This window comes from Panthera uncia, chromosome F2, assembly GCF_023721935.1.
Source record: "Panthera uncia isolate 11264 chromosome F2, Puncia_PCG_1.0, whole genome shotgun sequence".
NCBI lineage: Eukaryota > Metazoa > Chordata > Mammalia > Carnivora > Felidae > Panthera > Panthera uncia.
In genome coordinates, this window is record NC_064812.1 from 37286885 (window position 1) to 37299491 (window position 12607).

Here is a 12607-nt window from a genome sequence, read left to right on the forward strand (position 1 = left end):
TCCCTCCCACAACCCCTCCAGTAACCCTCAGTTTGTTCTCCATATTTATGAGTCTCTTCTGTTTTGTCCCCCTCCCCCTTTTTATATTATTTGTGTTTCCCTTCCCTTATGTTCATCTGTTTTGTCTCTTAAAGTCCTCATATGAGTGAAGTCGTATGATTTTTATCTTCTTCTAATTTCACTTAGCATAATACCCTCCAGTTCCATCCACGTAGTTGCAAATGGCAAGATTTCATTCTTTTTGATTGCCGAGTAATACTCCATTGTATATATATACCACATTGTCTTTATCCATTCATCCATCGATGGACATTTGGGCTCTTACCATCCTTTGGCTATTGTTGATAGTGCTGCTATAAACATGGGGGTGCATGTGTCCCTTCAAAACAGGACACCTGTATCCCATGGATAAATGCCTAGTAGTGCAATTGCTGGGTCGTAGGGTAGTTCTATTTTTAGTTTTTTGAGGGAGCTCCATACTATATTCATATTTTCTGAAGGTATAGATTTGAATCTAAGTATCGAATTCTTCTAGTGTAAAGTTTTGTGAACCTGTGGTAACTTTTCCTCAAGCTATTTAAACATTTTCTTTCTTTCTCCTCTGACTTGCACGCCAGGAATCTGATGTACACCATAGATGTTTCTTGCATTAAAGGAATTCCCAACTTTAGCCTTTACATCTTTCCTTTTAGTCTACATTGTACTCAATACAGAACTTAACTTCCACCATTTTACTTCTTTCACTTTGCTTCCCATCTGTGTAAATTGCTTCAGTGATCTCAATCCCCTTAGTGTTTGTCTTGAATTGTAATGCTCAAGCTTTTACTCTTAAAATCTTCAAAGAAAGATGATATTTAGTTTGGCCTATTCTCACATACCAAATGAATACACCTAAAAATTTAGTGCAACACATAAGTGAAAATAAATACGAAACAGAATGCATTACCGAGAGAAGAGAATAAGCACCATGACAGATCTGTGTGAAAATGAAAACATCCATTGTCAATTTTACTCCAAAAACGGATTAAAATTTTACAATCTGGGTATATCTGTATTTCCAAAATTGAATCCCAAGTAGGCAGTGAAAACAATAGGACGAGGAAAGGAAAACTTAGAATACATAGTGCCAGAAATTCTGATATTTAAGCTCATTTAAGATGATACAAAATTCCTTCTAGGTTGATGGCATTACTCTACCCTACAGGTTGTAATTTTATTGATACCTAAACTACTAATACTTAAAATTTCACATGATAAAAACTATGAACTGACCAGAAAATAAGCTCCCTTTGCTTTCTGTGAACATTAATTTCAGGGTCTTTATTCAGAACCTATGGTTCGTTTGATTTAATACTATAAACATGTTTTCCATATTTTTCATTACAATTACAAAATAAATTCCATAAACTCATATGGGGAGCCTGTTTATAAATCCCATTATCAATCATGGAAACATACACAAATGGACAAATCTGAGGGTTCTATCTAAGTGAACTTTATAAGGTCAGTTTTTTATGAACTAAACGATCCTCAAGGAAAAAGTCAACCAAACTTGATTTCTGTTTTTAGGCTTAAAACCAAAGAGATTAACTTATCTTTATATTTAAGAACTAGCCTCTGTCCAGGGGGCAGTGGGCTTGGCAGTATATTCAGTGATCTCACCAAGAGCCTATGTAACGTAATGACATTAGACTGTGTGTTTACCATAGATAATACCACTGAAGCATAACACAATGCATCTTGACATAATTCAGTTTGTAAAACCCAAACTCATTCAACAGCTCCATAAAATAATGACAAACAATGTAATATTTTTGAGCAATACAAAATAGGAACATGGACATTCAAACATCCATTTGATGCATCTCCACTGCAGTAGATACTATAAGGGACATAATGACAAATTTGATATGATCACTGCCATTGGAAACTACAATTTACGAGACAAGATATGAACACATAGTTAAAATGTGAAGGATAAGGTGAGAAATAGCATAAAAGTGGTGCTATGGAGTGTCACAGGACTACAGAGGAAGAGGGTACTATGTTTGGAGATGGTTTCCAGGCAAGGCTTCAAGGAGTAGAGGGCACAGCGGGTGTTTGGAAGTATAGGTAGGATTTCAAGCAGAGAAGGGAGATTCAAGTGAAGGAAGTGGTATGGAAGTCAGGCTGTCACAGAGATAGGTTTGGTAAATGCTGAATAGATGTCTGACTAGAAGGTAGATCACGTGTAATGGAGTGAAAGCTAAAGCTGGGTGGGGACTAGGGAGGTTATGCAGGGCCCTCAAGGTCAGTCTACTAGGGAGACTGCATCACTAAAAGGTTTTCTCAAAGAATTGATATAATCCACTTGTTCCTTTAAGAACTTAGTAGGATTGCATGAAGGAAGAAAGACTGAAGGCTGGAATTCTATTTAGAAGGTTCTTTTAGTGGTCCAGGCATTTGCTTATGAGGGAGGAATGGAGGGAAAGAAATTAACATTTGTTGAAGGCTCACTATGTGTAAGGCATTTATTTGTTTTAGCTATAAAATTTCATTCAATTCTTGCAATATCTCTGAAAGGTAAATAACATTAATTTCAGTGTTCAGTCGAGGAGCTGTATCCCCAGGAGCAAGCCCAAGGTCTGGCACCGCAAGTGCTCAGGGAAAAAGCTGTCATATTGAATCAAAGCTATGATTCATGCAACATATTTTCTGTTCTCAACAGGAGCTCCAAAGAAACAAAATAGTTTGTATAGTTCTAAGATTGCAACCCCAAGAGTTATTTCTACAAATGAGGCTTACCCCAACCCTTTGGGCAAATTCTGCTCCTAGTCAGGCGAACATAAGGATCAGAGCAGCATGGCAGCAGTATGGCAACCTTCTGCCTGTCCTGCGTTATTCTTCTGTCCCAGTTATCAAATTCTACGCATTCCTTCTTACTGTTGGGATCAAACTCTCCCTTTCAACTTATAGTAGGTCAACCCTCTCTTGGTTCTTAGACCAGCATTCTCATCTTTGCACTCTGACCACATCTCAGTTCCCGTCTCTCCAACAAGATGTGAAATATGGCAGGAACCCTCTGATACCAACTCTTTGCTTGTTGCAACCTGCCAGGCTTCCTTCGTGCATTGCTTTGCTTATGTAACAAGTCCACTGTCTAGACCCTAGAACTATCCCAGATCTTCTGGACTATGCCAGCTGACTGCAAAATCATCAGCCCCTACTCGCTTTGGTCTAGCTTGGTCTAGCCTATGCTTATACCTGATAAAAAAAAAACAAAAAAACTTTTGACAATTATCATCATGGTAGTAATTAGTAGTATTCACACTTAAATAGCACACACTATGTGTCAGGCATTATTCTATGTGTCTTTCAAACATTAATTCCTCTAATCATCACATTACCAATAGCCTCATTTTATTGATGGAAAAAAAGCAAAACAAAAAACCTGAGGCTGAGGGATTAAGTTACTTGTCGAAGGTGACATAGTGTGCAAGTGGCAGCGTCAGAATTTGAACCCAGGCATTCTGGCTAGAGTTCATCCTCTGAACCATAATGCCTCTCTACTGTCAGTGCGAAGATAAGGAACATGTCATCAGTGAATGTACTTACTATCTCACATGCCTTATGCAATACAACTGGCACAATACTACCACCGATAGTTAATGTATTAACATGTAGTTATAACTATGAACCCTAAAAGCAGTTAGAGAGAAGCCCTTACATGATGCAAAACTTTTCATTTTGATCGAAAATACTAAAGATGTTCTGCATCTGGATGATTCTCATAAGACAGGAGTATTCAAAGATATTGCTATTGGGGGTGCCTGGGTGGCTCAGTTGGTTCAGTGTGTGACTTCGGCTCAGGTCATGATCTCACGGTCCATGGGTTCGAGCCCTGCGTTGGGCTCTGTGCTGACAGCTCAGAGCCTGGAGCCTGCTTTGGATTCTGTGTCTCCTTCTCTCTCTGTGCCCCCCGACCCCGCCCTGGTCATGCTTTGTCTCTCTCGGTCTCAGAAATAAATAAACATTAAAAAAATTATAAAAAAAAGATACTGCTATTTTACTTAGCAAAAATAATCCAAGAATGCTGGTAGAGAAGATAATCATGAATATGATCTTAATAGGAGAGGAAACAAATTTAAGAATTTAAAGAATCAAAGTAGAGTTGCTAAGAGAGATTTTAAAAATTCTCATCATAAGAAAAAGAGTCAAAGTAGAGACTGTTGACATCTTAGCAAATCAGATAGTTTTGAACACTCAAGTTCATTTGACAAAATGATTAACACATTTTATTGTTACCAAATCAGAAGATGAATATCTGACTAAATATATTATAATCAGGAATTTAAACAAGAATTAAATAAGCATATGTTAATGTTAATACGCTAACATGCCATCATGTTAATAATGAATCTTGAATTTTTCCTATTTGTTAAGTATAGATTAGTCATTAAAAAAAAATTGGTGAATATCTCTGTGTACCAAGGGCTGGATAAAAGTGATGAAGAAATACAAGAAGCTTATTTTCTAATGGTGGAGAGAGAAAGACCATGAGCAAGTAAATAAATAAATGCATACAATAATTCTAAATAGCAGTAAGAGCTATGAGGAAAGTAAAACAAGGTAATGTAATTTAGAATAAAGAAGTGTGAACCAGCCACAATAAGACATTTGAGCTGGTACCTGACTAACAAAGTTGGGGAACAGAGCAACAGCAATGACTCTCAGGTGGTATGCTCAAAGAGAAAAAAGAGGCCAGTATGGCTGGAGCACAGTGAGAAATGGGGAGCCTGGTATGAGACCAAGTCAGAGAGGTGGACAGGGCACAGATCAGAGGTCCTTACAGGTTATAGCAAGATGGTTCAATTTTGTTCTAAGAAGCAGAGGAAGGCACCAACAGGTTTAGGGGACTGATGTGACCTGATCTACATTTTAAAAAGATCACTTTAGCTGCTGTATGGAAAATGCATTACAGGGAGTCAAGAATGGAATCATTGAGACCAATTAGGAAGCTACTGTAGCAGGGAACAGAAAGGTGGTAGCCTGGACTAGAGTTGTACCAGTAAAAAGAGAGAAGTAGATGGAATAGGGACCTATTTTGGAGGCAGAACTGAAAGGACTTGTTGATGAATTAGATGTGGGGAGTGAAGGAAATAGAGAGACTCACTGCTCTGAGTAGACGGTTGTGTGATCTAGTAACAGGTGGAAAACTAAGAGGAAAACAAATTTTTGGAGAAATGCTGATCTGTAGGATATTAATAAGTAGAATGATAATGTAGTGATATCCACAGTGACATTTATATTAAACTTAGAGAACTGACAAGCAACAAATTTTCACAAAATCATATGGAATAGGATCACTGGTTAGACGGTTTTCCTACCAGCCTACCTGAAACCTAAGACTAGCTCTGGAAATGAAGATGAAAACTGAGTCATCCATTCTGGCCTTATGTGGACATATTTTATTTCATAAAGCAGTTCTAGCAATGCTTAAGACTGTGAGCACACAGTAGGTATTTAAAAAATGTGTGTTGAACTGAATGACACCTGTCCTGTTACAGTTAGACTATGTAACATAACCTACCTACAAAAGGGCTAAAAGTGGAATTGAGAGCTCCCAAAATTGGCATGTATCATAAATCTGAATTACATTATTCCCTATTTTAAAATTTCTAAAATTTCTAAATCTATATGTGTACATATATATGTGTGTATATGTATGTACATACGTACATATACATACATATATTGTGTATTTCCCTGATGCTACTGATGGAAAAAATAGGTATGCTCTAATCTTTTTTTCCTAGTACCTAATCAGTACTTTTCCACTGCTTTTATTTAAAAATGAATACTCACAACCCACCTGTAGCATATCGCCAAGGTCTGCTGTGCTAATATCTGGATCCTCTGTGGTGTTGAAGGGCACGGGAGTTATCCGTACAAGGGTGAGCACTCTAGGTTCCGGATATCTCCATAACATCATCCCTGGGCTATCTTCGGTTTCATTGTAAAACAAGACTTCATAGACACCAGGCATTTTTAAAGGTTCTGTTAAGTGAAAAGATAATTATTTGTATGCTTTTGGAAGGGAACATGTGGATTTCTTACAGAAAGAGAAAATTAGGAAGATACAAGAATATAAAAGGCTGGTTGATCAGTTTTACATTTTTATGTGGTTTGAGACAGGAACAAATTAAGAATTTTCCCTTAAGAGAATGAGTGGTAATGTACTGTTCTTGTACTGCAGGTATTAATGTACTTTTCCAGTGATCTTGATGTGTTACTCAGTGAATGTGCAGTTAAAACTCTCCCTCATAATGAAGCTGTTGCTACTTACCAGCATCTCGTATATACTGGAATAGGCCTGTCCGTAGGTCATCTGAACTCTGTTCACTTTTAAACATCTGGTTCTTTTCTATAGGAGAGGGCATTTGTGGCACTGCTTCAGGAACGTGCACTGCAATATTTCGCTCCTCGTGAAGGTATCCGTTGAGTAATTCATGTAGAAGAACTAAACAATTCAAATGTTCTTGACCCCAGAAAACCTTTAAAAATCATATGAAAAAATTAGTGGCTTTTAAATACAAACATTTCATGAGGATAATTAGGCACAATCATACTTGAATTAATGCGGGACGTCATTATGCTCAATTTAATTATTGACAATAAACTATAATTTCTAAGAAGTCATTGACCTACAGGATGAAATTCTATTACCTGAGTAAATATATAAAAACAAGAAATCAATTACATCATATATTGTGTGAATATCCATCAATTTTCAATGCTGAATTACCAAAGAAACTATGTTAATGCAAGGTCATTTTTATGAGTTAACTTAGCTAAGAGAGAAAACAATCTCTATTGCGGTCCGAGAGAAGGCACTGAAGATCTAGGCCGAAATGTTAATAAAGTAATAATAAAAACCTTGTGGAATAGCTTCCTACATTTTGTCATGAGATTAAATAAACACATCTTAATTAGAGGGTTCCTTTCTTTGCAGTTTTACTTGTCAGAGAAAAAGAGAGGGAAGGTGCTCAGTGCACCTGAACTCAGAAGGCTCCCAACTTCTGTGTTTACTGAGAATGTGCCAACATATAGTATTCCACAACCCCTGAGAATTAACCATATAGGAGGTAGAGTAGAGTTTTAGAACAAAGGCCTTGGTGTTTCCTGTAATAAAGAGGATGAAATTCTCTTTTTCTGCATGTGAAGAGTATTAGTATATAACAGAAGTGTGACCAGTGGGTAGCAGTGATTAATGTCAGAGGACTCAAAATGTCAACACTGTTCTATTTTTCTGAAGATATTAGATAAAGGCAATACAACCATTATTTCTAAGAGAACCAATTTAACATGAAAAAATATATAAAGTAGGAAAAAAATAACCCTATACCTGTGGGTAAGTTTCCTAAGTTTAGGTCCTGCTTTCTGGAATTAAGGCATCAGAAATGAAGGCAAGAGATATGATACTAAGTCTACTTTTGTCCTCATCAATGTTAGTTTTATTGGATACTGAAAAATAGAAATAAGTGGAAAGTCGAGCTGGGGAACTGAACACTACACTCTAGGCTTTAAATTGTTGAGAGAGCAACTTTCTAATATAGAGATGATATACTATATTTTTGTCTTATTGTTGATTTTAATGTGGAGTTACTTTGCTGTCTTGGGAAAATGACAATATAGTTAATATTGTTATTAACTTATGTTAATACATGCTTATTGTTAAATACATGAAGGTTTCTGATGGATGCCCAAAATCTCCAGAGCAATACTAAGCAAAAAGTTATTAGGATCTTTCCACATCTAGCTCCATGTCAGTAAGAAAACTGGTGAAAGAGTTGAGGCAATACAACTTTTAGATGAAAACAAGAAGTTCATATATAATATGTCTCCATTATTAACAAATTAGTCATTTCCATTTTCTGTAATTATGGATTTCTCAAGATATTTGGATTTATGTCAAACTCAGGGGACATGAAATCGTATAAAGAATACATTCATGGGGCGCCTGGGTGGCTCAGTCGGTTGGGCGTCTGACTTCGGCTCAGGTCATGATCTCACAGTCCGTGAGTTCAAGCCCCGCGTCAGGTTCTGTGCTGACTGCTCAGAGCCTGGAGCCTGTTTCAGATTCTGTGTCTTCCTCTCTCTCTGACCCTCCCCCATTCATGCTCTGTCTCTCTCTGTCTCAAAAATAAATAAACATTAAAAAATTAAAAAAAAAAATACATTCACATCTAACCAAATAGAAAGTTACCAAGGAATGAGTTGAATACCCTCACACAGGCCATACGTGGCTGTAAATCAAATGCTTAAAAAACTGCAATTGAATGTATGTCAAGTATTAATCATCAGGTGTTTATAATATCTAAGGAACCTGATTAGCAAATGGTTCTTACATATTGCTGATGACACTGTGCTGGAAACAAGTTGACTCTTTTGTAATTAGAAAAGTCTATAATCAGAAAAAGTTTAATGGCCCAGCAATTCTACTCCTAGTAACATATCCAACAGAAACGAAAACATATGTTCACACAAAAACTTGTACACAAATGTTCCTAGCAGCATCATTCATAATAATAGCCTGAAGTGGAAAGAACGCAAGTATCCATCAGCTGATGAATGGATAAATAAAATGTGGTATGTCCATAAAATGGAATGTTATTTGGTCCATAAAAAGGAATGGAGTACTGGTACCTGCTACGATATGGATGAACCTTGAAAACACTATGCTAAGTGAAAGAAGCCAGTCACAAAAGATCACATATTGTCTGACTCCACTTACATGAATTGTCTAGAACAGTCAGATACGTAGACACAGAAAATGGATTAGTAGTCTAGACCTAGAGAGGAGATTAGAGGGTAATGGGGAATGAATGCTAATGGGTACAGGGTTGCGAGGGTGTGTGTGTGTAAAAATGTTTTACCATGGATTGTAGTGATGATCACACACCTTTGGGAATATGCTAGAAAAACACTGAATCATACACTCTAATTAGGTGAATTGTATGGTATGTGAGTTGTATCTCAATAAAGCTGTTAAAAAACCTTAATGAGAAATCAATCTGATAATACTCTTCTTCACCATACGAAAATTTAGTGTAACAGTTCAAAAAATGAACAAAGGTGGGGACGCCTGGTTGGCCCAGACTGTTGGCTCAGTCTGTTAAGCGTCCAACTCTTAATTCTGGCTCAGGTCATGACCTCACGGTTCTAAGATCTAGTCCTGCACAGGGCTTGCTTAAGATTCTCTCTCCCTCTTCCCCTTTCCCCCACTTACATGCGTTCTCTCTCAAAACAAAAACAAAAACAAAACAAATGAACAAAGGCTAGTTGAAAACTTAGGAGGAAAATGTGGCCAATCCCCACAGACCTGTAGCAGACCTCCTCTTAAATCAATGGATATTTTTGGTGTGGACTGTTCTGGGCCTGGATTGCCACTGTGTTTACACCATTTAGCTTCCAGATTGACAGTAGCACAGCATGGTCCTATCAGAATCCGATTTCTTTCTCTGAGACTTGTTTTAAGCAGAAAATCATTTATGCTGAGTAGAAATGATGACCCAAGAATTACACCTAGAGAAAACAAGAGAGGGGTATATATTATAATTATTCCTTGTCAAAAAAATATGTTTGAGCAAGAACTATCTACATTTTTAAAGAGCTTTCCTTCATCCTTTGTCAAAGTCTTCTTTTTCAGTTGGCCTCTCCCCACATTTTTATACCACTTATACAGAATTCTAGTTATGAAGCAGGTATACCTCATTCACATTCCTAACAAAAAGATATTTGCCAAAACATTATGACTTTTTCCATGTGTGAGCAATTTAAGTTTTATGAGTAGAGACATTTTCATTAAATTGTTCAAGTTTTTCAAACAACTACATTAAGAATAAGAACAGCTGCTTCATTGGTCTATTGTTAACACGATGGGAAAGGGCAATTTTCTGTGATTTCTTACAGTAATAGAGTATAGTATATTACTTTGCTAGACACTCAAGCTTTTGACTGGCCCATGTTAAAATTCAAAACAATCAAAATATATAACATGTGTTTTCTAAAAATTTTAGTTTAATCCAAACTTCACACATCATAACCACTTGAAGTTTACAAAGTCTTAAAAACAGATAGTGGCAGGTTAGATTTATGAGAAAAACTATATGCTATAGTTCAAAGTCAATAGACTCAGAAAAAGAATACACTTTAAAATGTAGGTTTTCTTTTGAACTTAAACTAGAAGTGTAGATCAAAACCTTTTCATAAAACCAATGGCACACTTTAAGATATTTGGATGCAAAGTTAGAGTGGTGGGTTAACTTTCCCCCAAGGAGCTCATATTCTGAATTGTCATTGTGAATATTGAATTTCACCAGACCACGTTTGTAATGCCCATGGCTTATTTTTCTAATGATATTTGATCCTTAAAAGAGATGAAAGATTAAAAAACACCTTCGGCCCACAGTATACACGTTTCAAAGTACAGTGCCCACACTGACTTTCCAATTCTGTGGAGACTTGAAAACTTCATATAGGTTGTATGCTCCTACTGCAGAAATAAGATACAGAACTTCTAATCTTCCATGGAAGACATCACACCCACATAAGTTAGGGCTAAAACTTTTGTTAACAATTAGGATGGTAAAAGTCAATTTCTTAAATTTTTCCACTATATTCTGGCACTAAGACTTCCATTTCATTGACACAATTTTCTTGATTCACTGCTACACCTCACTTAAAGAAAAAATGACACAGAAAATTAAAAAAAAAAAAAAAAAGAAAGAAAAAAGAAACAGGCCCCCAAATACCCAAGAATCAAAAATCATCTCCATTGATGGGAGTTTAGAACTCATGTCGTAACTTCCTGACATTTGCTGAAATATTTACTTAACAGTAAATATCTGCTAAATGAAACATACCAATTTATTACTGAGAAATTTGTCATAACGGGATTATGAAAGTATAGGCTTGATTCAGTACAATCATCTGGCAAATAGTATTAAGGGAATGCCAGAATTACATTTCTCTTTATTCCCAAATATATGTATCTCCATTCTGCCCTAGAGTGAAATATCCAATTATCTCACAGTAATCTTAATGTGAATATTCTATTGGTTCCTCATACACAAAATGTTTAATTCCAAAGGCCTTCTAAGTTGCTTATCTTATTGAATGTTTCTCATTGCCTTGTCAGACCCCCAGATTAAAAAAATCTCAGGGTCCACTTTGGGGGCTCTTGTTCTCTTATCTCAAGAGTTAATTTCTATATCATTCTAATCCATCTCCATTATTTTAAAACATCTAGGAAGAGAGACTTTGGTAAGCTAAGTGATTAACAGGGAAGACCACATCATATTCAAGCTCCGGTACACTGACCATCCCAGAGGCAAAGACCATCGTACTCAGTATAGTGCTGGGAACAACAGTAGCTCTTCAGGATATATCCCACCAAACTGAGTTGTCAGTTTACAATCTGATCCTACTTTCATCTGTCTCAACATATTTCTTAATTGACAGACAAAACAGAAAAGTGCCGAAATTTCTGCCATTCTTCATTTTGCATCACTGTGTCCTAGAATAATAAGGCCGAGTGGAGGAAGCCTTAGAAGCCATCCATTCCAGGGGCGCCTGGGTGGCTCACTCACTTGGGTGTCCAACTTTGGCTCAGGTCATGATCTCACAGTTTGTGAGTTCAAGCCCTGCGTTGGGCTCTGTGCTGACAGCTCAGAGCCTGGAGCTTGCTTTGGATTCTGTGTCTCCTTCTCTCTCTGCACCTCCCCTGCTCATACTCTGTCTGTCTCTCAAAAATAAATAAACATTAAAAAAAAAAAAAGAAACCATCCATTCCAAGTCCCCCTCCTCTAAAAGAAATCACACAAAACTTTTTATTTTGAAGTGATGTTAGAATCACCTAAAAGTTGCAAAAATATAGAGTTCCCATATACTCCTCATCCAGCTGTGTAACCATAGCAGAAATACTGAAATCAGGAAATGAACACTGATATCATACTATTAAGTAATCTACAGATCTTATGTAAATTTTCCCATTTTCCTCACTAATGTCCTTTTTATGGCTCAGGATGCCAACTAAGATCCCCACTGAATTTAGCTGCCAAGTCTCCTTAGTCTCCTTTAATCTGTGACCGATCCTCCAGCCTTCTTTGTCTTTAATGACCCTGATGCTCTTGAATAGCCCAGGCCAATTACTTGCAGAATGTCTCTCAATTTGAGTTTATGTGATGTTTTCTCATTAGAATTAAGTTATGTTTTTGGCAAGAATCCCAGAGAAGTGATGCCCTTCTCAGTGTAACATATTGGAGTGATATTGATGTTTTACTATTGGCAATATTAACTCTGATCACATGGCTAAAGTGGTGTCTGCCAGGTTTTGTCACTGTAACGTTGCTATTTTTCCATTTGAAAATAACAAATATCTTGGGGAGATACAGGAAGACCATGAATGTATCCTCTTTTACATCAAACTTTTACCCACTCATGTTTTAGCATCCATTGATGGCTCTTACATGCAATGATTATTACTGTGGTATGTGATAATGTTGATTTCCAATTTTTCTTATTCTTCTACATTTCTTAATTAGCATTCTGTGGTAAAAAGAACTGT

The 12607-nt window shown here is 36.7% G+C and overlaps 1 protein-coding gene across 2 annotated transcripts in view; it reads right to left on the reverse strand.

The window, feature by feature from the left end:
* VPS13B (vacuolar protein sorting 13 homolog B) overlaps positions 1-12607 on the reverse strand; it is an 805502-nt gene that overhangs the window by 138006 nt on the left and 654889 nt on the right. For both annotated transcript variants that reach the window (XM_049633567.1, XM_049633568.1), the window contains exons 37-39: positions 9362-9564; positions 6326-6533; positions 5852-6036 (exon numbers count right to left, since the gene is read on the reverse strand). In XM_049633567.1, the coding sequence (XP_049489524.1) occupies positions 5852-6036; positions 6326-6533; positions 9362-9564 (596 nt within the window). The remainder of the gene's footprint in view (positions 1-5851; positions 6037-6325; positions 6534-9361; positions 9565-12607) is intronic.